General features: G+C 34.6%; 1 protein-coding gene across 2 annotated transcripts in view; it reads left to right on the top strand.

Moving 5' to 3' along the window:
- Positions 1 to 27765, top strand: part of kifc3 (kinesin family member C3) — a 116243-nt gene that overhangs the window by 3620 nt on the left and 84858 nt on the right. Inside the window, exon 1 of one of the 2 annotated variants that reach the window (XM_039763216.1) lies at positions 9466 to 9542. The exons of the other annotated variant lie outside the window; for it this stretch is intronic. Coding sequence (XP_039619150.1) covers positions 9506 to 9542 — 37 coding nt within the window. The 5' untranslated portion in view covers positions 9466 to 9505. Of the gene's footprint in view, positions 1 to 9465; positions 9543 to 27765 lie in introns of those variants that run through there. 2 annotated transcript variants of the gene reach the window in all.

Below are 27765 nucleotides of genomic sequence, written 5' to 3'. Positions count from 1 at the left end.
CAGTGGTGCTTATCTGCGCACCACTGTGACATCTAGCAGTAAGAATATATATTTGTGTGTGTGTATAATATTTACAAACAGTCACATTTTCAATGAGTTTGCTGTCCTCCCAGAAACAAGTAATATCCCTACTTTTTGCCACTTCTTCACATAATAACAGAATTAATAGCCATATGCACATATGATGGAAAACCTATCACTATCAAAATGCATAAATGATCTATGAAATGATTTTTTTGTATGAAGTATTTGTTTATCTTTGTGTATCATGTTAGAATATAGGAATACAAATGGGTCTGGAATTGCAATTTCTAATATTTACACTTAGCACTTTTTTATAATTAGTTGTATGCATTTTCTCCACACTCACAAAACAATTTTTTTTCCAGTACTCAACAATATCCTTTGTGAATGTTTATTTTCTGCCCATGCCCACAGGCTCATGACAGACTCCTCACAAATGACATGCAAATGATCAGTTTATATACATAAAAGTTATAAAGGTGAAAGCAATCGAGTCCTTTTACTTTAAGCCCTTAAATGTTTTAATTTGGTTGTTGCATATTTGATTATGTGAAATCCTTCCTTGGTCAAGTAAGGAGATATTTCTTTACAAGCTCTTTTATTTAGCATAGCATAAACCTAGTTATGGCTAAACAATTTTAAATAACTGTCAATTTGTGCAAAGCATACATTTATATGATATAATTATAAAATAAGGGTAAGTAAGTGAGTTGTTAGTTTTCAGAATAATTTTACCCTAGTTTTTACAGCCACATTTCAGTTGAGTTATATTGAGTGCTAGCTTTGATGTTTAAACACAGCCGTTTGTTAACAGAGGATTTGAAGTGCAAGAATGGGTGTAAATGGAGGAATTTCCAGATATATTCATACTTTAATATTTACTTTATTGTTCACACCGTATCCTTGAGAAAGAAAAAATGAATAATGCATTCAAAGAAATGATGATGTATTGCTTGTTTCTTTGCTAAATTGTTTTATTAGCATAGTAATAGAAACAGTTTTTTAATATGCTATCTGAATTTGTTTTATGGTCATGGCTCTTACCCCACTTTTACTAAGCTTACACAAAGAAGTTGTACATTTAGTAATTAATAGTGGTCAAATTGTCAAAGTTCAGCTTTTAATCTAATATAAATAATAGTTTTATGTCAGTTATAAAAGCATTTTAGACAGACATGCCTAAGTATATCTTCAGCTAAAAAGAGAGGTATGCCAGTGGTTAAAAGCACCATCATTCGCTAACAGTCTTTTGTGTCTTATGTTTATACATTAGTTGCCATGAAAATAATGCAATTTTAGCAATGGGAAACCTGGGTAGCACATACGTTTACTATATCTTTGTGCTATGCAGATCGTGACTGTCTTCATTTTGTAAACTGCCTTGTTAAATACTGTGGATTTAATAGAATCTTGTTTTAAACAATGTGTTTAATGCATTAGTGGATGCTTTAAGCCATACAGTGTAATGTCCATCAAAATCTTGTTTTGCTTTGGACAAACTCAGTCAATTGCTGAATGTGTAGTGAATATAGCTTTCCAGTGATCCATTTCCTATGTAATATAATCATTTATTTCTAAACTATATTCAGCCTTTTTCATTAGGACATAAAACATATAACCCACTTTAATTGCTCACTTTGAAGAAACCCAACAAGGAAATGCATGAGTTATACAAGCTTATTCACATTGCATTTAAAGATTGTCTCTGAGTTTTGTTTTATTTTTATTTAACTGAATACTTTTAAACATTAGTGGTGAGTTCTTTGGTATTTTAAACATGGTGTAACAGTCTATGCAAAGACAAAATGTGCCTGGTGTGCTGCATAGTGACTCTATTTCAGGAAATGTCATCTATAAATCTAGCCAAAAACTACACAGCAGACTCTCTAACTCTCCATTGCAATCACTAACACAAAATGGATAGAATAAATATTTTAACATGCATTAGCTTTACTTTGGTTGAAAAGTGTTTCTTAATCTTTATATATACATTTGGTTAGTAAAAAAGGCAGTTGTGAATGATATTTATGGGGAAAACATATTCCATTTTCAGGGACCTTAAAAATGTATTGTATTTTTTTTAGTTTTGATCTTGCCTTGAACTCAGTTTCACTTCATTAATTTGTACCTTCCCATAACCTTAAAATTAAACTGCTGCAGAAAATTGAGTTTTCTTATTTTATTTTCTGATTTTTGATGTTTTTTTTTGTTTGTGTATAGAAATGAAAATTTTAGCTTTGTTTTTCTAAAATTTTAAGAAAGACCAAAGCAAACAAGAAAGTTTGTAAGAAAGTCTGTAAAGAATAAACGATACATAACAAGAGAAACCAATAAACCTTACTGCTCCTGTTGGCCTCACTAACAGGGCTTTATCCCCTGTCTATCAAGGGCCTACGGCACTTGGGCAACTTTATGATGTACTGGCAATTCTCTAATAACGTCCCATACTTTCTTACCACCATTGGCCACTTTTACTTCTTTCCAAAGAGCTCTTTTCACATGCCCATCTTCTCAACTCCTAGGTTGTCTAAACAAGGACCATAAAGAACTTTTAAGCCCCATCCAAAAACCAATTCAAAGTTGACCTCCTCAGGCTGGCCTCCTAATATGTCCATGGCAGCCATCTGTTTTTTCTGCAGTCCTGAACTCGAATCCATCTTTAAAGTGCTAGGCGCACCTATATCTAATATAGTATGTTGTTGGAGCCTGCATAACTTAATGAATTTTTCTTTTCCATTTAATGGACTTGTACTCCATTAAGTACTGTCCCCCACTGTCTTTCTTTTGTTTTTTTATGTCACAGAATAGCTTAGAGAGACCTATTTTAACTACATTAAATGTTTTTTGTGATAATTTTTACATTTGCTTTTAAATACAACAGTAGGATGGCAAAAGTTGGGATGAAATAAATATGAAAGTGCACTATCCCAGAGCCAATTTTGTTTGCTGTAATAACAAACTTCACCTAAATTCAGTATAAACATCCACATTAAAAAAAATGCACATGGCAGATACATTTTGCCTCTAATTAAGAAAACTGTATTATGCCATTGTTCACTAGGAAAGATCTTTAAAGCAGGCCTTATGAAAGGCTTTCTTATACTTTGTAATGGTCTTTTTATATGGATTAGCATTCCTGTAATAGTTTTGTTCTCCAACCTGCGGTGTTTTCTAATGTCCTCTTTTTAAAACATAAGTTATATTTAGACCACCGTGAATTCCTTTCGAGTGGAAGGTGAACAGGCAAGGATGACGTGCAAATGCATCTGCTGTTATTTTACATTAAAATATGCAGAGGATTGTTACATGGTTTTGTTTATGTGATGTTGGCTGCTGTATATAGTATGGACATATATGTAGAATGAAACAATTAAAATATGTAACATTGTACTTCCAGCCATCCATTCATTTCCAAAGGCACTTAGCAGTGTTTCAGTGAAGCTGGAGCTTATCACAGTAAGCAACAGGCGAAAGGCAGGAACAACTCTGGATAGGGTGTTAATGCATCGCAGAATGAACACAAACACACACACTAGGGTCAATTTAGCAACTTCAGTTCACCCAACCTGGATGGTTTTTTTTTTGTGTAGTAGGAGGAGAGCCAAGCAATTATGTTCTTATTGCAAGGCAGCAGTGCTACCACTGCTTGATCAATACATTGTACTTTGTCAAGTCAGATCACGGTATCAATTTATAACTTGCTAAGCTTTTGAGGCCGCAACTTAATTTTAACATATTTTATACCTTATGGAAACAGCAACATTTCAGTAGTGAAATATTTTTTTATTACACTTGGTCAATGCACTCAAAACAGTCTTTTAGTACTGAGATGGCACACTCTCTGGCCAAACTCTAATCTCATTCAGTACACGTTTAGTATGTTTGAGCAGAGATTTGTGAGCTGGAATCATTTTTACAGAAATGTGGTCAGAGTTACAGAGGTGGTGACAAGGCTTTGCCTTGTAATTGTCCTTGATGTTGCTATAAACATGATCTTAAACAGTTTTCACCACTGGTTGCAAAGTCTACATGTTCATACAATATATTAGGTAAACTGACCTCAGATTTGCATATTTGTAGTTGCAAGCGATGATAAGAAAACCTCATGGTGGACAGTTTGCAGGCTGTTTACAGCATCATACAGCTCTGCTAGCGCCACATTCCCTCAGCAGATTGAATAGCCATCATTTCACTGCGATAAATTCTACCATTGCAGAGTAGTGACTAGAAATTACTTTGTTAAAAATAACTAAATGACTAGTAATTTGGTGCAGCCTGCAAGGAATCCCTGTGCTCTTGCTTATACAGCTGTGATCTGGGGATTTATGCCAAAAAGTAGTAAAAAAAATTCATTTTGTTAGGTTCAGGATGTCTTGCCAGAAAAACATCTTTGATAGATTTGGCTTTCTAAGCAGTTCGTTTTCATTTGCTTGTGCACAGTATTACATAAGAGCAAGATATTAAAAACCGATTGTTGGATGGAATCCAATTCAGTACAGTATGTAAATGAAGAATACTGTATATTCCATAAGTCTTTTGAAAATAACCATGTTCTACTTTAAAGTTCAACTGCTAATTGAGAAGTGTTAAAGCCACCCCAGTCCTCATAGGCAAGGTTTGAATAAACTACCTGACACAAGGAATTGGCATGAACAGAGCTGGAATTTTAACTTTTTAAGGGATAACACTTAAGACTGAAATGTTTTAAAGTAGGTAAAACAAGCTGACATGTATAATTGCATAACATCTTAATTACAAATATAGCTGTTAAAAATGGCAGCCATATTTTCAGTTTCCCCAATCGAAAGTTGATTCCTGCAACCATTTTTAAAAGTTATTGTTTAGTCCTGTATAAGTGCCTGTTTAAAACCATTGGAACGTATGAGGAAGAAGAATCAAGTAATTAATTATCAATTGGTCCTTCAGCAATGTAATTAATTAAACAATTTTATTAAGGCTTCTAGTTTATTTTCATTTACTTTGTCTGTAGGTTGAGTTTCTTGCTGTAAGGCTTAAATCAAAGAAAATCCATATTATAATTTATTAGTAAGCACAAGAGTTATATAAAAGTGATATTATAATTGCTTTTTTTATCAACAGGATAGATGGGACTCGGTACAGAGAAGACAGAAAACATACAACAGACTAGAGGCTGACTTTTGTTACTTTTTTGGACAGGTTTTCTGAGGTTTCTTGATTTATTTTTGCAAGCTTTTTATTTGGCATTTCCCTTTTGGAATTTTAGTTCTTGATCATAGCTGGGTTGTTGTTCTTTAATACACAGCTTCTGGTGAGCAATGGCTAAACTGTTAAGTTATGTCTTGAGGCTTTATCTCCAAATTATTTAAAAGCTTATATTAGCTACAAGTTTCCTTGACACAGTCATGAGCATTTTTCACAGTAGTGATTAAACATGAAAAGAGAATTTTTAGGTCATTGTTTATTGGGTGCTTAAAGTTCTAACTTATTTTAACACAGATAAACAGTTTTACAATACCAATAAAGGCCATAATATCCGATGCTGTGTGGTGCTGCATGTCGTAGTTCTAGGATGGGAGTGGGGAACTTTGCTTGAGGTGCACTCTTTATCCTTAAAACATGGTTACTTTTGTCAGTGGTGTGGTTTTATTTTCCTCATTTTCCTCACAATTGGAGGAGACTTTGGGAATTAGGGACAGATATCCTGGATTCTTTGGGGATCCAGAAAAATGGATTAACATGAGGGGTGAACAAGCTCTAAACTGGGCACAGGACAAAAGTTGAATGTTGCAATTCAAAATCTTGAAAGGAGACTCTGCCCTTCGATCTTTCATATACTGTACTAGGGTGAAAAACTTTTGGAAAGGTGTCTTTTATGTTTCATAAGAGTTTTGAAATCTGCAATCTACCCGCAAAGCACTTTTTATTACCAAGCGTGTTAGGCTGTATAGCACTTGTAAATTTAAAGTGAGGAAGAACATTTATTTTAACGGTGGCTAGTCTAGAGCGAAAAGACAGCAGAAGCGACAACCATATATAGTGAGGAAAGCTTTAACACTATTAAAAATCTGCCAATAGTTAGAGATTAGTGTTTTGCAGTGATGGGAAGATGTCCAAATATTTAAGAGAGCCAGTCACAGTGTGTGTGATGTAGGAATGAGAATTATATGTAGAGTATGTTTAATGGGAAAGGAGTAAATTTTGTCCAGTTGATTTTATATCCTATTAGTCTCTCAAAGAACATAAATAATCCTAAGGAAGTTAGTCCCTCTTGGAGTTTTCAGCATCCAGATTTAGTAATATTAGATAGGAAATTGGGGTTGGGGTCACACCTTGGAGTTTTGAGCATCCACATATACTAATGAAACATTGCTGTGTGGAGAACGCTGTAGACCAGCACTTGGTTAAAGACTGGACTAAAAAACAAGACTGTAATTTTTGTGTACTGGCAAAAAAATTCTATGGATGTTGCTATTTTTTGGACCAACAGTTTGGAAAACCTGCTTTAGAAAGTTGTTTCTGGTGCCTTTTATTGGGGTAGAAAATTGTTGTTCTGTTCTCTGAACTATTTAGCCTAATGAATACTGCATAATTGGATTAATGGGACAGAGTTTGAATTTCAGCGCAGGTTTTCAGGAATCATGACAATTACTTTAAAAATCTAGTATGCATGTAATAAAAAAAGAAGACCCTGATGCTGTTCAAGTCAAAAATGCTTTTGTTTATTCGTAAAATTTTTCCCCAGTATGGAATTAGTAAAAAAAAAAAAAAAACAATACATGATTTGTGCATGGCTTGAGAGTATAGTAATGTGGCAAATTAGGTGTGACTTGCAATTGTTTTAACTTTGAGGGAGTTACATATTATACCAAGATTAAATGTGCATTTGTTCTCTAAATGTAATTGATAGGGCAACAGTTGTTTGTCTAACAATCCATCTGTTTTCTAACTGGTTGATGCAGTTTAGGGTCTCGGGAAGCAGGTTCATATCATATCATGGCTGTACAGCACACGTGGAAGTAAAAATCAAAGCCAGCTGTGTGACTTTCTGTACTGTGTTTAGTCTATGGCTTAATTGCAACATAAAATTTATTTAATTGTTGTTTTAAAGCCTTTATAATGGGCAGATATTTGTCCAGGTTGGCTAATATCTAAAGTATAAGGCAAATCCAATGATATTTCATGTGATGCTGCAACGTAATATCTCATATCGTATTTTAATTATGTTTAACTATAAACTGATCACTCTGTGAATTAAGAAGTTGATTTAGGGCAAAAGCTGGCCATAAAAGTGTTTTAACAATATGAGATTGAATTGGTGGTGACCTAATCAGGGCCTCAGTATCATTTGTGGTGGAAGGTGGGATTTTCCCCCCAGTGTAACAAAAATGAGGACATTTTATTGGCTGAAGAGTATTTAAGTATAGGGTTTATAAGTAATGATATGATGATTTAATTTTCCAAATCTTTCCCTCCTGTTTTTATAATATGTTTATCTAGTGATTTGCAGTAAACCGGTAAAAATGAGGCACCAGGAGAAATTTTTGCATATCATTTTTATCAAGGTACAGCTGCAGAGATGGAAGAAGTCAAAGAATGAGCAGTGGGGTTTCTTTGTGAAAATGGAAGGATGGACAGAAAGTACAGCAATATGAAAATACAGGTGCATGTACTGAGTGACATACACACACTTGTACATATTGTATGTTGCTACCCAAATGTGAATTGCTCTCTTGATCTCCTCCAGACAACTATACCATTTATCACAGAAACATATCACTTATAATCAAAGTTTTTCAGCTGTTATATAAAAGATCATACACTATTCTGAAAACTGTCTGTGCTCCAGTTGTTTCAGTTAACTAAAAAAAGTAAAGAAATTCACCTGAAATCACATTGCAATATTTTTACACACTTGAATTACAAAGTACATTGTCAGTATAAATCTGATTTGGATAAAGGAGAACATGCAAGGTGGTACATTGTGGATGGAGTAAGCTGTGTATAAAAAACACAAAGATGGCTCACTTGCAGTGTTTTTGCAGATCTGATGACCATGGCTGGAATTTTGCATGGGCTACCATGGGCTATAGAGAGATGTATGAAAAAATACTCTGTTTTTTCTAAAGAAATATTCCGGACAATAGACTGGCTGATCCAGTCCTCTTTACTCCTTTACTAATATCTCTGAGGTGATTTGTACTTCTCTAGTTGCATGGATTCAGCCCTCCTCTAGGTTACATGTCTTCAGTGACCTGCAGTTAGTGACGAATGACAGCTGTTAAACTGTGTCTGTGGCAGCAAGAGAGCTGAATATGGGCTGTTAAAATGGAAAGCACATGAATAAAAAAGCAATTTGTCATGTTAGTAACAGGCGTTCAGCAATGGCCAGTGACACCATTCTAGTTCTAGTGACAATGAAGCATATGAAGGTGATGCTTTTGCAAGAAATGTAAATTCAGATGCCATTTCTGAATGTGTGGTGTAAAACAGTGCTGGGCAGCTTCCAAAGCTTCTATGTACTGATCTCCAGGGCACAATGCAGATTAATTGTGTACAGATGAACACTTACAGAATTTCAATGTTACTACACTTATAATATGGCATGTTAGCTGTAATTGTCACTGAGCATATGTGTTCTGCTGTCAGTTATGATGTTCTTTTAGCATTCTTTGTACTTATTATATACTGTATAACAGTTAAAAGGTCTTGACATTGATATTTACTGGTCAATAAAATCTTTACATAAAATTTCTTATGGACCATACTGGATATGCATCATGAGTGAAAAATGTTTTAGATTACTTGACAGGTACAGTATGTGCATTTTGTTGATAACTGCTGGCTTGTTATTTCAGAAAGTAGTAATAAATTGTTTTTGAAAATAAAATTGTTCCCTACACACTACATTCCTGAGCAGAGTGTTGCCATTGGCACATCATATGGTTTGAAAAAGGTTGTTTGGTAGTGAAGTGACACAGACTACCTCGTATAATTACCATGTCAGCCATATCTCTACTAATCAGGTATAGTTTATTGGTATCTTGAAAAAAGAACCCACAGTTTGTAAACTTCTGAAAAACTAAACCTACTGGTGTGTTTTTGTTTTATTTTTAAAATTGATTTTATCAGTTTTTTGTTTTCATGTTTTTTAGTTTTGCCTTAACAGCTGCAAATACCTGACATTGTAAAAATAACTAAGTTCCAGCATAATGATTGTATTTTTCTCACGCTCTTCTCTCTCTTTCAAAATAGATATATTTCCCACAAAAAATATAAATGAAAAGAAAGATATTAAATGTGTAATTTTTTTCATAAGACCTATTTTAATTGAACATTTCAAATATTCAAAATAACAATTACTAAAAACCAACATTTCAGAAACTGAAACAAGAGGCACATCTCAATTCATGCAAAACTGGAATCGCTATTCACTCCATCCTGCTTGTCTTTCAGGATGTGGAAGGAACACTGAAGCACTCAGCGTGAAATATGAGGAGACATGGAAGAATGTGCAGACTCCACACAGCCTGTAACAGGTGTAGGATTTAAACCCAAGATGCTGAATCTGTGAAGTAGCACCACTCCACTAGCCACTGCACCACTTTGCTTCCTATAAACATACAAAAAACTGTACAGAATATATCTCTAATTGAATCTTTTCCGACTCCATTAACACAATAATTGCTTTCAACTTTGATTCCACAGCCCTGTTCTTTAGTAAACTAAAAATTTCTTAATAGTCTTGATTTTGGAATGTTTAATTACCATTTGCTACATAGAATCAAAGTCAATATGCCTCTAGTGTCTACATATGCCCTAAGCAAATCACTCCTGTGGTGTAAGATAATTGCAGGATTAGATCATAGGTTGCACAGGTCATTCATTTCTCACCAACTCTGTGCTCTACACTTTTTTTTTTTTTATTTTATTAATACTATGCTTGCTTCATTCGCCAACCCCCGTGTTTGGTTTTCCAGATACACACTTTTAAGATTTTTTTTTTCTTTGAATTGTTGCCATTTCATTAGTTTCACTTTTATTTCAGAACTTAGTTAAAAACAATATTTGGAACCTTTCGAGTCCCAACATGCTGAATCTTTTAAATGAGCTCCGTGAGACATGTTTAATGACTTTGTACAATTCAGGATAGGTTTCTCTGTTTGGAATTTCAGCACAGACAAAACGATCTCCATCATCAGCAGTTAATAATAATTTTTTTGCAAAGTAACCAATAAATGCATGTGAGGTAAACCCCGTTTTTGAAATTCTCTGACTTAAACTTCAAAGCCTTACAATATTTACATATTTCTGAAATATCACCGATGTCCATATATTTGAATATTTGATCTCTATTCGCCATCTCGTTATTTCTCCGATTAATAATTTCTCTTTGTTTTGCGCTAATGCGATCTTTACTTTCTTTTTTTTTTTTTGACAATTTCATTTTTTTCTGCTTTCATATTCTGTATCTTGCTCTGCATGTGTATTGCACCTACGTTTTTTTTTTTTTTTAGTCTTTTGAATTCCACTGTTTTGATTATCTCTAACTTGCTCTGCATGTGTTTGGCCCCGTTGCTTTTTAACCCCTTTATGACGTTTTACTTTTTTTGTACTCTTTATCTTTTATTTCTGACCTCGCTTTGTCCTGCTTTTTTTTCCAATGACACCTGGTCCGTGGTGATTATTTTCCCTTTTTTTCAAGTAATAATTTTCTTTACTTTCTTTTTTTTGATACTTTCTAATTTTCCTGCTTTCATATTAACTTTGTCTGCATTTGTATCGCGCAAACTTTTTTTTGAGCCTTTCGAATTCCACTGCTTTCATAATCTCTAACCTGCTCTGCATGTGTATTGCGCCATCGTTTTTGAACATCTTTATGAAGTTCTACTTTGTCTTTTAATTCTGAGCCCGATTGGACATGCTTTTTTTGCCCAATTCCACTTGTTCCAGACTAATTATTACTTTCCGAATTTGCACATAGATTTTTTTTCTTTTTTGAATTTTTATTCTCTCCAACGATTTTGAGTCTCTTCTCGCTGCTCTTTTTTCTTCGCTTTGTTGTCGACGTTTCATCTATAATGTATTGTCCTTATACGCTTTATATGCGCTGAGAGCCCTGGGTCTGTGTGTGCTCAAAGCCTTTACACGACTGAGTGTTTTGCTGCCCGTGGTCTTATTTGATATTGGTTGTAAGTAGAACGTGTCTTGCAAGAATCTCATATTCTACATCCCCACGAGACAGTCCTATGTCAATCTCTTGGCACAAAGTCTTATGTTTATGGTCCCCACGAGATGTTCCATGGCCAATCTCTTTCTTCTTTTAAGTGTCTGAAGATCACTTCTCGTCTCCCTAGTCTTTCTCTCCCAGGATTTTTTTTTCATAATAGAGAGATAACCATGATTAGACTCAGAGTGCATTGACCTGTTTATAGTTACCTACTGTAAGTGAACCAAACTACAGAGGCTAGAAAGTTCTCAGCATCTTCTTAACCTTTCATTATGTGACAAAGCAGACCACTTGTGTATAAGTAAGGTCTGTACTATAAAATACACCATATTGTTAATGGACAGATTCAAATGTGAATGTGCTTAATTTTGCTCATAGCTGTTCTAATTTCCACCCAAAAGATGGAGTAAACTGCAATACAAGCTAAGAAATGCAAAACTGTTGTTTTGACGGTTTTAACTTGACTTTATAACACGAGCCATAATGTAATTGGCACCATATACTGCACCACATCCCAAAGAACTACACAAAGGATGGGCACCAGTTTTCCATGACCCTGAACTGGATAAGCTGGTTAGCAAATGGGTTACTGTAGCCTTGCTTATAACAATTGGACAATGGTTGTGAAGCCTCGTTTCCTTTATTAGGAACAAGTATAGCACTGCTTTTAAAAGATCAGTCTCACTGTTATTTCAACTGTCTCAATCAAATTAATAAAACTACAAGTTTAAGAGATTGCAGCTTATAGCTGATTGGTTGTATTACTATGCTCTCAAACCATGTATAAATCATGCATTTTTATTTTTGAACTCACTTCATAATTGGATTAAAAAAAAACTGTTTTTTGCGTTAAGAGGAAGTTTAAAAATGTGGTATTTTCAAATAATAGTCATAATTCCTACAATCCTGTGCTGATTTTCAAGCCCCCTTTTCATGAAAACTGAATCTCCCATTTATATACCTTTCCCAAAAACTGAAAAAAGTGTTTTTGATGCATAAAAGTAGGAGATGCAGTTTGATAGTAGAAAATTGGAGCTCAGACCTTAAAATGTGTATGCAATGAATATGATTATGATTTTCTAAATTAATGATGCTGTGGCCTGCACATGGTCTGAGCAAAGATGCTTCAGGCAAAAGTGTCTACTTACAAACCCCGAATCGTAAAGGTTTCCTGCCTGGAAAAACTAGGTTAGACTATGACTAAAGATAAAACATACTTTTGTGCTTTATAATAAAATATCTTCAAATATAATTTCATAGCACACCTTTATACTATTGTCAGAAAATGTCTTATCATTCAGTACTCCCACATCACCCAGCATATATCTGGGCCTGTTCTCCTCAAACATCTTATCCAATTGATCCAGCCATGGCTAATGCCTACACTGGTCCACCAAGTCCTTGCTTGCATCAGCTCCAGTGAACTTCTCACTGGGTCCATTAAGAGATAGCTTAATCTGATTGTTACAGCTTAGATATTTCAAATAGTAATACAATGCAAGGCATGATCTTTGTCATTGCAATGGTTTCTGTAAATCTAAACAAACCTCTTTATACGCTTCTTATTGATCTGAAAATAAAATGTATTTTTAATCTTCTGTTTACCTGTAAAAATGATTACTGTCAACAGGTGGCAGTAAAGACACAAATCAAAATGAATACAGTATGATAAAAAGATAGTAAAATGCACAATAATTACATGGGGAAAATAAGATCACAGAGTGTACAAGTATAATCCAGTTAATATTTATTATATTATTTGCCTTAGAAAATTAAATATTATACATTTTGTCGAAAGAATTATCGTTTTACATTGTTGATAATCAGTTTGTTAAAAGAATTTTGCATATGTGCATTTAACAGTGCTTTTTTTATTTGTTTGTTCTGTTTGAGACTTTGTTTCAGCTTCTACCATTTTTTTTTTATTTTGACTATGCAAGTAATTATTTTTTTAATTTTGCCTTACCAACTTTTTTCTTAACTGAACAACCAATGATGGAAAATGACAGGTTTTAAAACAATGTAACCACATTTAAAAATATAGTTTGAATAAGTGTAAGATTGTATGTATTTTTTATTTATTTAATTTAAATATGATGTAAACAGTTGCTCAGTGTGCTGACGTTTGCTAGACAGGAACTTATGGGTGAGCAGTGGGATAGCAGTAATCTGTTAGTGGATTGTTATGAAAGAACAGTTGTCAGGGATAAAGAAAAGAGTTGCATCCTGAAGGGAAGTGTAATATGTTCAAGAGGGTCACAACCAAGTAAGCTCCAGGAATACCTTACCCTTCCTGAGGAGAAGAGGAGAGACTACTGAAGGCAGGCAAGAAAACAAAGCACATTCTTGTCAACAGAAGCCAGCGTGTGTCTCTTACTCGTGCAGGCCACTCTCAAGCCTATCAGGTGGCAGCACATAAATCCTGAATGGAAGGATTGGAATCATATAGCCCTTTAAAACTAAAGCAGCATAGATGAAACTCTTTAAAAGATGTTAAAGCCTAAATGGCTGTCGTAGTCCAACAGGCTGACTGAAAGTATTGTGAATTGTTGCCCAAAGACATTATAGACCCACTCTTGATGTTGCAAGTATTTTTTTTCCTTTCCAGATGTGACTGCAAAAAGGGGTTACATTTGCATCAAGTCAGTAGTTCCATTGTGTGTGGATCACAGTATGAGATGAGCATTTAAATGAAGAAGACATGTCTGGGAGATAGAGATGAGTAGTAAATTTAGGAAAGCTTTTTGTGGTACGTTGAGATTAGCAAATGGACAAGTCACCCCTCCTAGCATACAGGAACTTAAATGTCATTTTGTACTTTTATGTAATCCTTTTTTAATTTTTTGTGTACAGTATATTATTGCCTTCTTGAGATTATTCCAGGTTGGAGGGTTTATAGGAGTAGACCCCTATCTTCTTGCAATATATTTCTTCTTCTTTGTATTTTATCACCCTTAGACAGTATATCAGGAATGATTAAAAGCTTATATCCCTGTCTGTGTCAAATTTGGTATCATTTTGGGAATATAGTATTTACTACTCCATATGATTCTAGTGTTTATACAGTGGGTATAGAAAAGATTCACCCCCACACAAACCAATATTTTTTCCCAGCTTTACTTACTCAATGCAATCTATGGCATCCAAGTGAAAGATATCACAGCTACAGTTCAGAAGAATTTTAAAAAATAAAAAACAAGACATACTGAGGTTAATAAAGGATCACCTCCCAATGTCAGTGCCATTTTGTTGAACTACCTTTTGCTTTAATGACAGCTTTGAGTCTGTTGGGATACTTCTCTACCATCTTTGCACATCTAGATATTTGCCCACTCTTCTTTACAGAACTGCTCAAGTTTGGTCAAATTGGATTGTGAGCATTGGTGGACTGCTGTCTTCAAATCTTTCTACAGATTTTCAGTGGGCTTTGCGTCTGGGCTCTGACTGGGCCACACGAGGACATTTACTTTTTTTCCCTACAGCCACTGTGTGGTCAATTTTGCTGTGTGCTTCGGGTCGTTGTCGTGTTGAAAAGTGAACATTCTGCCAATCTTCAACTTTCTGGCAGAGGGTAGCAGGTCTTCCTCAAGAATTTGACGGTATTTTGCTCCATCTATTTTTACTTCTACTGTAACGAGAACCCCAGGTCCTGCGGCAGAGAAACACCTCCACAACAGGATGCTGCCACCTCCATGCTTTACTGTAGGTATGGTGTGTTGCGGATGGTGAGCTGCATTGGATTTCTGCCAGGTGTACCGTTTGGTATTGAGGCCAAATAGTTCAATTTTGGTCTCATCTGGCCATAAGAACTTTTTCCACTTGGCATTAGAATCTTCAAGGTGCATTCTGGCAAAGCTCAAATGAGCCTTAATGTGGCCTTTCTTGAGAAGTGTCTTTTAGTTGCGACCACCCCGAACAAGCCACAATCATGGAGCGCTTGTGAAATTATTGTCACATGCACACAACTACCACTCTTTGCCATAAAATCCTGTAACTCCTTCAAAGTGGCCATGGGTGGCCTCTTGGTAGCCTCTCTTACCAGTTTCCTTCTTGCTTTTCCATCCAGTTTGGAGGGACGGATGGATCCGGGGAGGGTCCTAGTAATACCAAACACTTGCCACTTCTTTATTATGAACTTTACCGTGCTCCTTGGGATTGATAAAGCCTTTTGAGATTTTTTTGTATCTATCTTCTGCCTTATTTCTGTCCACAACTCTATCCCTGAGATCTTTTGAAAGTGGCTTGCCACCCATAGTCAGTAGTTTGCTGTCAGTTCAGTTGCACTACCAAGCAAGGGAATGCTCCAGGAACCGCTGTTTTATGCTTCAATAATCTCACTGATCACAACTGATCACAGGTGGAAGCCAGTAACCATGGTCTGCAATGGAAATGGTGGTTACTTACACCTGATTGAGTTTAGGAGGGGGGTGATCCTTTATTTATTTCAGTATTATTTTTTAAAATTCTTCTGAATTGTAGCTGTGATAACTTTCACTTGGATGTTATAGATTGCATTAAGTATGTAAATCTGGAAAAAATATTGTTTTTTGTTTTTTCATTTAAGTCTGTAAAGCAAAGAAATTGGAATATTTTGAAGGGGTGATTCTTTTCTATACCCACTGTAAATAGTTAAACATATTAATATATAAGCCTGACATTAGGAATTAAAAATTACATTAAATGGGCTATATAAGTCAAGCTGAAAGAAAATTTTGCTGAGAGAGTCAGCCCAGGGATAGAAGCTGAGCTTGCAGAGTATATGTAAGGGTCTATGGTAAAGCTGATCTTGAAAAACTTCGCAGGATCAAACAAGGTGCTGTTTCTGCCAGTGATAGAAATTATAGAATTGTCTTCTTCAAAAGACATCTGAATATTAATTTAAAGTACATTCCACATTGCCTGCTAAGAGTAGTTAAGTGTATGCATTTGTAGTGAATAGAGATTCTTCAGTGATGCCTAAATTTACTGTTTATGCATTTTTATATAGTTTATATTACCTGGATTTAGTTTACTTAAGAATGCCGAACTTGAAGACTGCAGATTTTATTAATCCTAATGACATTATAAACTACAAAGTAGGTCACTCCTTATAGGTAGCCTGCGCCACTGACCAGGCTTTAATTAAAGAAGCAAAGTTTATTTTCATTTGACAGCAAATCAGCAGCTTTGTAATTATGGTGGAAATGTATTAATTTATGTCAAGGTGCTTTTTGCCTGTTCTTTGCCTTTAAGTTAAAGCAATTGACTGGATACTGTAGCTGTCAGGCTTGTTACTGGCTCTGCTTGTCCAATTTTTATTTTTAAACTGTAATCTGCCTGTTGAGTCGGTGAATTCTTATAAAATGTAGACTTCAGAAATTCTTTTCATAGGTTTGGATGTTATGAGATGGATTCTTGTGGCATTTCTCTTTGAATATTTTTTGACAAAACATTTGAAGTATGAAAGAATAAATAATATTTGGGTAGAATTTTTTTTTTTCAGTTTTTATGATTTGTAACGCATTTTCATAATTCATACTACAGACTTGTTCTTTTTCTGCTTAAAATCACATGCAGTACACATTTTCTTTTCTTTATTTTTTTTAGAATGTGGGTGCAGGCAGGTCCACTAAACAACTCTTGGTTGTGCAGATACCAAATAAACAATGCTGCATATTCTGCGTCCTAAGGAGAGAAGTGTTTATGTTAATCTTATCAACTGACTGTTTCATTGGTTATTGGATGTGGCAAGTTGCTTAATTGCTGTAAAGAAGGGCTTAATCATGGCAAGGTATAATTGAAAGTGATAAGAGATTAGGGCGGAACCCACTCAAGTTCTGCAACTGGGAGCTTGAAAATGTATTATGGATTTAAATGCTGGCAACATACCTTTAATTCACAGTAAGGTATTTGTTGTTTGGCAGCTTGAAGAACCATGAAACACTGACTCTGGATTATTTCATACAAGGTTAAATGAGAAAATCATGTGGAGGAAATAGGATAATGAGCAGAAGATATAAAGGAGCAACTTTTGTTTTGAACTGAAGAAGTCTTACAGGTCCAGACTTATGTTTTCAAGAAATCACATGTTTTGGTAATGGAAGCAGAAGTTTTATTAATTTAAAATTAAGTTGTGCAACCTAGGAAGAAAGTATTTTTATTTTTTAATATTTTTGTTAATTCCCTGGTGAAAATAAGGCTCTTTGACCATTGAGATTATCCAAAGACATTTGTTTATGCATTGGTAACATTGGAGAAAACATGTTTTGAAGATTTAAGTGAATTAACAGGCTATTAAAATACAGTAATAGAAAATAAGAAATTTACATTTTCTATCTACCTGGACAAAGTATATTAAAAAAGAAGTTCAGTCTCTATTTCTTTATATTTCATATGTTAATAATCTGTTTTGGGGTGGCGCATGATGTATGTTTTGTGTACAATGGTAGCTCTATCATTGAAAGGATTGTTGAAAGGACAGAACAAAAAGCCAGATCTGTTGGCACTGGACGAGAGTCCTTTACAAAAAACAATTAAAAACAGTATGAACAACTGCACAAACAGCTTTGACTTTAATTGCATGAAGAATGAGAATAATGAAATTGAAGATGAAGACCATAACTGTGAGATATATAATCTGATGCCTGGACATGTCAAGGTGAGAAAGCAATTGTGTGCCAATCAACCAGCAGAATGAAATATGATATATATTATATCATTATATACCATACTTATAAATTTTAAGGGAAATATAATGGTAAACAGTAGTGTGAAGTAATTACTTTCTCAATGTTTTTTCTTGTACTGATTTTTTTTGTATATATTTGCCATTTCTTCATGGCTTTAATAAGGTCTCATTCTAATAATAACAATAATAAATTAACAGTCACGCACTTTTTTATTAATTGTATTTATTTTAATTCTTTGTAAAGTAAGAAAAATAATCAAATCTGTGTTCAGGGGAATATGATATTGTTACTGACTTTAAAGATAAACTTTGCATGTACAGTATATCAAATGGCAACATACATCCCAGATTATTTGAAACCTTACTTTGCTGAACTTTGTTTTAGGTGTTTTGAAACTCACATTTGGATGTCACTTTATTTTATTTAGCGCTGAGAAGAATTTTTGACTTGCTGAAAAAGCAGAGTTTTACTAGTGTTAAAGACATTCTTGTTTAACAGGCTTGGAAAATAATGCATTAAATGTGCAGGAGAGTGAAATGATTTTTACCAGATCTCCCCATTTATCAGATGTCCTTCATGGTGCACTTCTAATTAAGTACAAATATTACTAAGTATCTTTCTTGTTTCTCCTTGAAACAAGATTCAAGTGGCAATTTTAGTAACATTTTCCCTGGTATGTTTTTATTACACACAAAAATAACTTTTTAAAAAACAACATAAAATGACTCATTCGATAATAAAGAAATCTATGCTTTATGTTTTTGCCTTTTGAGCAGTTATTTTAAATTAATTCACAACATTAGATAAGTTATTAAATATTAGAATTTGCATAATAGTGTAAAGTGGCATTTTAGTAGGAACAGAAATGTCAATAAAACCTGTTAAAGAGATCAACGTGAAATATAAGTACAAAAAAAGTGTTAAAAATTAAAGCACCAATTTCAGAAGCACCATGGGTTTTTAGGATTTATTTAAATATTTACATCATTAAAGCTTAAGAGCACAAGGATGAAAACTCAGTCCTGATGTGTCACGGTGGCTGCAGCATATATTGCAATCAATCTGACATGAAGCGAATATGGTGAAGGTACCTCTTGTCTATTTTTATACTTCTTTTTTTAATTTTTTGTATATTTAAAACAACTTTTCAGGGTAATTTGTAACATTTTCTGAAATATCAAAACAAGTTTCTTTGTTTTGAGTTAACAGGGCAGTGTTTTTCAATCATACTGAATGTGTACTGACATGCTTTTAATTGATCCACAGTATGATAAATAAATGATTAAATTAGTTTAATTAATTATCAATCACACCCTGGAGCTTTACACTAAGCTTTGAGAAATGTGTTTTCTGGCTTAAACTGATTATACAAAAAATAGGTTGGTGAACAACACAAAAAAATTGTGGTATTATTTGTTAGGTAACCAAGAAAATGACACTAAATAAGATGCTAAATTAAACAAGGGATTTATTTATTGGCATATTGCAGCTTCAGACTGTTAAGTTGTTTAGCACAAACACTTGTAGTCACAAGTGTCCTTCACAGCAAAGTTTGATTACCCCCATTTTTGTACACCTTCAGAAACAAAAAAATCATAGCTGCATATGTTAAGGGCAAAATGTGTAGAAGCGTTTTTGCATCTTAGATTGGAGGTATACATGTGTTTTGATTTTGAAATGTTTTACAGAGCTAGTAAAGTCTTTTTTTTTTTTCTTTTATTGAATTTATTAAAAGCAAATAACATTCCATGCAAACAAGTTAAACTTAACAAAACTAAATTCAATTAAGATACAAAGTCAGAGTGCATGAGTCTTGGCACACTGTATACAGTATTAAAGTGTCAGTATTTTTTTGCAGAAACTCTGTAGATAAGGGATTAGCAGTATTTTACATAAACAGAGAGATGAAGAAGTTTTTGCCATTTAAGATTTTAACTGAAGCCCATGATTTGAAGATATATACGCAGTTCACTCTAATGTGCTCAAGTGTGAGTTTGAATATACAGATATATATATATATATATATATATATATATATATATATATATATATATATATATATATATATATATATATATATATATATATATATATATATATATATATATATATATATATATATATATATATCATTCTTTGTTTACCAAAGTCTTCTAATTTGTTGCATGATTGATTATTATTACAATGTATGGAATAAATTCTTTATACTTCTGATTTTTTTACTATTATAATTGACCAACATTATGAACATGGATTATTGTACTTTTTTTCTTGTTCTTGATTTTTTTCGGATGCAAAAGAAGCAACTGCATTGATGGACAGAGTATTGGATAGAGGATTAAACAAAGCTGTGCCATCTCTATCTCATTTGTTTTTTTCTGTTTGCATGGTATTTAGGGTATTTTCCAATTACTGTGTCTGAAAATGGGCATTCTAATAACATGTTAAATATTTCAAATGTCGTGAGCAAAGGAGCATGGTTTTCTATGGTTATAAAATATTCATCTTGTGCAGTGATGGTTGACTGGATGGAGGTGATGTACTTGTGATGGAAGACTATACTCGGTTTCAATTTCACCTTTACTTAGTAACTGGAGAAAGATGTTATATTGCCTGTTGCAAGACTTTGTACAGATGGAAAGAGAATTAATGTTAGTTAACTTAGAAGTTTAGTATAAATGCTTCCATGAGGTGGACTATGGTATTTGAAATCAAGAGGCAGGTATTGTTGTTTTCCTTAGCATACTTTTTTGTGGCTCTTAAACTGTTTACTGAAAATGATAAACATATAATGCATGTCTAACTGAGAATAAATTCAGCTGCTCAGTCAATTTGCATTTTCTCCTTTTTGTAGTAAAATGTATTTTAAAATGGTACTTTTTCTGGATTGAAATGGTCATCTTATGTTGGGATTTAAGATAAGAGGCCTGGGTACTTAGAAACAAGCCATTTTAAGAAGGGGTTAATCCAAGATTTCTAGGTGAGTCACCAGAGAGCTGAGCTATATACAGTATAATGTTTAGTGCTAATTGATGTCTTTAATGCCTGTAACAAATGAATATTTTGCATTTCATTCATTCTCTCATACAGTGCGCATTATGTATCTCTTCTGAATTATTTTCAGGTATTTAAACCTTGGTAGTTTTCAAATTCACTTTTAGCTGAAATATATTTTTATAATTACATCAGGATATTTAAACTTCAAAATAATGTGCTAGAAATTCAGAAACATAGGCATCTGCTGCAAAAATGAATGAGTGTAAAAATGTGTTTTGACTCATGTCTACACAAAACAGATGTAAAATAAGAAAAATAAGTATATCATGGTAGTAGCGCACTTCTGCACTCTGTATGATAACTAACACACCTTTTTTACTTTATTTCAAATATTCTGTGGCATAATATATACTGCATTTTGGGAAACACTTCTTTGTATTCCATCCATTGTGTATAGAATTTCTCAGTGCTTGTATGCTTACTTTAAATAAGTATCAGACATTCATCGTCCAGTGCTTATAAAATGGTCATAGACTTGCAGTGGTGCTCATTTTCCAAATGCTAAATGGCCTGACATAAATACAGCATGATACATTACATAACTGTGAGATCGAATCATGTTTAAAAGCTTGTTCAAAAATGGTTTTGATTATGGCTTAGCATTGTAAATGCATTTTGAAAAGATTTTTGAATCCAAGATTGGAACTTTGTTTCTTCAATAAGAAATCAATAAACCTTTGGGCCAACAGCAAAAATCCCAAGGTGAAGTCAGTCAGTCATTGTCCAACCTGCTATATCCTAACGCAGAGTCATGGTGGGTCTGCTGGAGCCAATCCCAGCCAACACAGGGCAGAAGGCATGAACAAATCCAGGGCAGGGCGCCAGCCCACCGCAGGGCACACACACCAAGCAGAGTCTAGGGACAATTTAGGATCACCAATGCACCTATCCTGCATGTCTTTAAACTGTGGGGAAGAAACCCACGTAGACACAGGGAGAACATTCAAACACCATGCAGCAAGGACCCAGGAAGTGAACCCAGGTCTCCTTACTGTGAGACACCAAGGTGAAATTCCCTTTACATTTTAACAAATGGTGTTATAACTTCAAAGTTGTACACAGGTGGTCACCTTGATTTTTATAATTTTAATCTAAGTGTAGGAGACTGAAAGTGAAGGACAGAGAATACCTGCACTCCAGATCCTATATTTTCTGTTCAGATCTGAAATGTAAATCGAATGTTTGTTTATTTTTCTCAAATCTTTGGCATAATTTTGGTTTGAAATAATGGGGGATGGGGGAGAGATATAGTGGATTCATGAGTCATGTGTACATCACATATTTTATCATCACACTAGTTATGACTTTATAGAAAGTTATCTGTGCTGTTTTGCCCACTGTCCAGGCATGTCTGACTGCAGCTTTTTATTTCTTGCCTACACTTATACTTAAACATTGATTGCATTAAAGATAGGCTGGGCTTGTTGTGTGGTTACCCATGTAGTAGGAAAGGACTAAGTTACTGTGGCAGAATTGGCTGTTCTCGCAGCCTTTTTAAACTTTTGTGTTAGTGTTATTTGTACTCTTTTAAAGGTGTAACAGAGGTGGAGTATTTTTTTATGGTAGCAGCCTTTAAGCTGTGCCATTTACTGTTAAAAGTTTCCAAGCCGCATAGAAGATTTCAGTTTGTTTATTTGACCAAATTAAATCAAGTGATTTATATGACCTTTTTTGGCCTTGGGATTAGAACTCTTCAATTTCTTTGTTTGCTTATGATGCTATATGCATTAAGAAAACATTTTCTTTAAAACCATAGTCTTTAAAGTATTCATCATCTACGTTGTAAGTATACTTGATGAGCATATGTGACAACAGCACTGTTCAAAGTGTTAAGACTTATTTCAGCTGATTGTAAGCTATTTATTATTTTAAAGCAGCTTGATTGTTTAGCCCTGTTGAAGTTGAAAAGTGTTTTTCATAACATGTTGACCCAAGAGACATCATTGAACCTCTACTGCAGTGGCCCTGCACCCCTAGAACTTGTTTGATGTATATTTACACCTCCAAATATCACATTTGAAGATTAAGTCAAATTTCAAATTTTTGAACCACCAATTGAATCACATACAGTACTGTGGATGAACAAATTGAACTCAATGAAATAAGCATTTAAATCAGTAAATAACATTTAACCTTTTTAAATCACAATAATCTTGTAAATGTGTCCCCTGTGAAGCTTAGGCACTGATGTTCCAGGGGTTGGAGTATCCCATGAAGCATCAAGCACCGCAAGGAAATGACTTAAGATCAAGGGATTCGTGGGATTGGAGACCCATGTGAAGCATGATGCCAAAAGTATTTTCAGAATTTGTATCTTATGCTAATAATTAATGTTTATTTTCCATTCATGTTCCACTTTAAACTGAAAATCATCGCTAGATGGTATGCCAGTCCATCACAAGGCTCACTTGCACACACAGACTCATATTGTTGCAGTTACTCCAAAAATGCATCTGTCCTATTATGGAAGGAAAATTGGAGTACCTTGAAAAATCCATGTAGATATGAGGAGACCATGCAGATTCTATGCAGACAGTGTCAATACCAGAACTTGACTCTTGATCAGAAAGCTATGAGCCAGCTGGGCTAACTGCTGCATTACAATGTCATTAAAGAAATCCCATACTGTATTTCTGTTAGTTTTCCACAACACAGAGGTATTATTTTGATTCAGCATTATTCTGTCACCTAATTAATGGATCACTTCCTTTAGGGCAAGAGTGAACTTTAGAATAATGAATATTCACTCTTCACTTTAAAATCTCACTCTTCTCTTATATAAGCCTTCCAAACAAAAAACACTCATGGGACGTCTTCTTTTTTTAAGAGAATTGCTTTAATATACATTTCCTAGGCAACTGTGAATTACCTGCTCATTTTCAGGAATGTTTCTGATTGAAGTAATGATTTAATTAGAGAAATTCATTAGTTGACTCTCTGAAATCAGAAACCACTGCAGTGTGTTTTGATTTGAGGAGTACACACCATCCATCCATTATCCAACCCGCTATATCCTAACTACAGGGTCACGGCGGTCTGCTGGAGCCAATCCCAGCCAACACAGGGCGGAATGCAGGAAACAAACCCAGGCAGGGCGCCAGCCCACCACAGGGCACACACACACACACCATGCACACACTAGGGACAATTTAGGATCGCCAATGCACCTAACCTGCATGTCTTTGGACTGTGGGAGGAAACCCACGCAGACACTGGGAGAATATGCAAACTCCACACAGGGAGGACCTGGGAAACAGTACACACCATTTCTTTGATATATGTGTGGTCATCATGAACATTAAAGGAAGTAACAGCTTCAAAATAGCAAAGAATAAAAGATTTTTATCTTCTTCATAACACACACTAGCACCAATATATTTTTTTTCTGAGTAGGAGCTGAGAACAAAAACAAAGTTCCCAATTACAAATGGAATTCAATTAAAGAGAGCATTGTGCCTTGATTATGAAAATGGTTAGAGTCTACAACCATAAGGGTATCCCATAATTCAAAGGTTAAAATCCATTGGTTAAAATTAATGCTAAATTATTCTTAATGCTTATTATTAGTTAATGTTAGTGCAATGTCAAACATACCTAATTTCTGTTCGCACTCAAAATAGAGCTTTGTTAAATTACTTTAGGGTGTAGTAAAATGTATTTTGTAACTGGTTAGTAACAGTTGTTTACACAACATCATAAGAATTCAAACAATGCATGAGAAAGCGAGAGAGATCATCTTAGTTTATGTTTATATAGTGCTCTGAAAGGAAGAGAAGCTTAAAGTACTTACATTACACAGATTTTCATTTGCAAAAGAGCAGCAGGGATGTGCATTACCATGTAGGGCACATAATTACTGTATACATCATTTATATGGATAAAAACACCTATTTAAATTAATAGTAATATAAAGCTTCATAAACTTTAGTTAAAACTGGTCCATTTGGCAATAGAGAATAGGAAAAGATCTGTATTTAATTGTGCTCCTGTTGTTTAACTAAAGGATAGATTAAGTAATTTTTTAACACATTAAGATACTATTTTAAATGATATGGCAGTTGATAAGAAGTCGGAAATGTCACAAGCCAGCCAAAAACACTTTCTTGCCTTTGTAAAATGAAAATTTCTAAAAGATCTAAATCTTTTTTAATTTGAACAAATAAAGTTTTATATTTGTACATAATGTAGTAATGCTTATTTTTAAATTTGACAAATTAAAAATTGTGTTAGTGCACCTCTTGATTTACATTACAAATACAACAGCCACAAAGTCTATGCTTTATTTTTGCATACATGTACACGGATATACCATACTTTTTTATATCTGCTTAACGATGTATTGTATCGCAAGCTAGAACCGTGTAATGGATTTAAAGCAACACTGTGTTATTTACTTTTTTTACAAACAAAAAGTGCAACAATAGTTAGCTTTGCTGCTCAGATAAGGTTAATGTGTGTTTGTTTTTCTGTGTTCAGTGCACTTAATATGCATATTTTGTCACGTCAATTCTTATATAACAGCATTTTGGACTAGAGTATATTAATGATGTACAGGTGCTGGTCATAAAATTAGAATATCAGGACAAAGTTGATTTATTTCAGTAATTCCATTCAAAAGTGAAACTTGTATATTAGATTAATTCATTACACACAGACTGATGTATTTCAAATGTTTATTTATTTTAATTTTGATGATTATAACTGACAACTAATGAAAGTCCCAAATTCAGTATCTCAGAAAATTAGAATATCAATTAAGACCAATGCAAAACAAGGATTTTTAGAAATGTTGGCCAACTGAAAGGTATGAACATGAAAAGTATGAGCATGTACAGCACTCAATATTTAGTTGGGGCTCCTTTGGCCTGGATTACTGCAGCAATGCGGCATGGCATGGAGTCGATCAGTCTGTGGCACTGCCCAGGTGTTATGAGAGCCCATGTTTCTCTGATAGTGGCCTTCAGCTCTTCTGAATTGTTGGGTCTGGCGTATTGCATCTTCCTCTTCACAATACACAAGGTCAGGCGAGTTTGCTGGCCAATCAAAAACAGGGATACCATGGTCCTTAAACCAGGTACTGGTAGCTTTGGCACTTTGTGCAGGTGCCAGGTCCTGTTGGAAAATGAAATCTGCATCTCCATAAAGTTCATCAGCAGCAGGAAGCATGAAGTGCTCTAAAACTTCCTGGTAGATGGCTGCGTTGACCTTGGACCTCAGAAAACACAATGGACCAACACCAGCAGATGACATGGCACCCCAAACCATCACTGACTGTGGAAACTTTACACTGGACCTCAAGCACATGGATTCTGTACCTCTCCTCTCTTCCTCCAGACTCTGGGACCTTGATTTCCAAAGGAAACGCAAAATTTACTTTAATCAGAGAACATAACTTTGGACCACTCAGCAGCAGTCCAGTCCTTTTTGTCTTTAGCCCAGGCGAGACGCTTCTGACGCTGTCTCTTGTTCAAGAGTGGCTTGACACAAGGAATGCGACAGCTGAAACCCATGTCTTGCATACGTCTGTGCGTGGTGGTTCTTGAAGCACTGACTCCAGCTGCAGTCCACTCTTTGTGAATCTCCCCCACAGTTTTGAATGGGTTTTGTTTCACAATCCTCTCCAGGGTGCGGTTATCCCTATTGCTTGTACACTTTTTCTACCACATCTTGTCCTTCCCTTCGCCTCTCTATTAATGTGCTTGGACACAGAGCTCTGTGAACAGCCAGCCTCTTTAGCAATGACCTTTTGTGTCTTGCCCTCCTTGTGCAAGGTGTCAATGGTCGTCTTTTGGACAACTGTCAAGTCAGCAGTCTTCCCCATGATTGTGTAGCCTACAGAACTAGACTGAGAGACCATTTAAAGGCTTTTGCAGGTGTTTTGAGTTAATTAGCTGATTAGAGTGTGGCACCAGGTGTCTTCAATATTGAACCTTTTCACAATATTCTAATTTTCCGAGATACTGAATTTGGGTCTTTCATTAGTTGTCAGTTATAATCATCAAAATTAAAAGAAATAAACATTTGAAATACATCAGTCTGTGTGTAATGAATGAATCTAATATACAAGTTTCACTTTTTGAATGGAATTACTGAAATAAATCAACTTTGTTATGATATTCTAATTTAATGACGAGCACCTGTATACTGCAGAGTGGTACTGAAGAAGAAACTTACTGTAATTATTAGAAATCATCCTTCCTTTTATCATTCAAACTATGAACTCATCATTACATATGGTTAATGGCTGAAAGAATGATGATCCTGTGTAGAGCCTCCAGATTGTTTCTCCATAACTAGATATCACTCAGTTGTCCAGGCATTGATGTAAGAAAAGTGGATCAGAAATTAAATGTTGAGGGCAAACCTAAATTGCATTTATCAGGATAGACTGAAATTATTTTCTGTAGATTATTACTCCCTTGATTGTTTGTAAATAGTCTGTCCATCATCCCATTTTCTGAATTAATTGATTTAATTACCGCCAGCCTGTAGATGAATATAGAATCAGATAGTCTAACATTCACATTTTTGTGAGCTGATATTAATTAACTAGGGTAACAACAGTCCTCTGAGAAAATTCACGTTAAAAGAAAAAGAATGTGTAAAATCCCCACAGCGAAAGGGTCAGGAGGCTGTGAGGCTGCACTAGTAAACCACTGAGCCAAAGTCCTTTCTGTTTCATGTGGCAAATAGTAAAAGAATACTTGGGTGCAAAAAAAAGTATTTAGACAGGCAAGTAAATCAGTATTATATGTACAAATACATAAATGTTTAAGAAAAATACAACCAGGAAAGCCAGTCTGTTTA

The sequence above is a fragment of the Polypterus senegalus genome, chromosome 9 (assembly GCF_016835505.1).
Source record: "Polypterus senegalus isolate Bchr_013 chromosome 9, ASM1683550v1, whole genome shotgun sequence".
Taxonomy (NCBI): domain Eukaryota; kingdom Metazoa; phylum Chordata; class Cladistia; order Polypteriformes; family Polypteridae; genus Polypterus; species Polypterus senegalus.
Note: the sequence above shows the minus strand (reverse complement) of the source record. Positions and strands in the feature narration are given on the sequence as shown.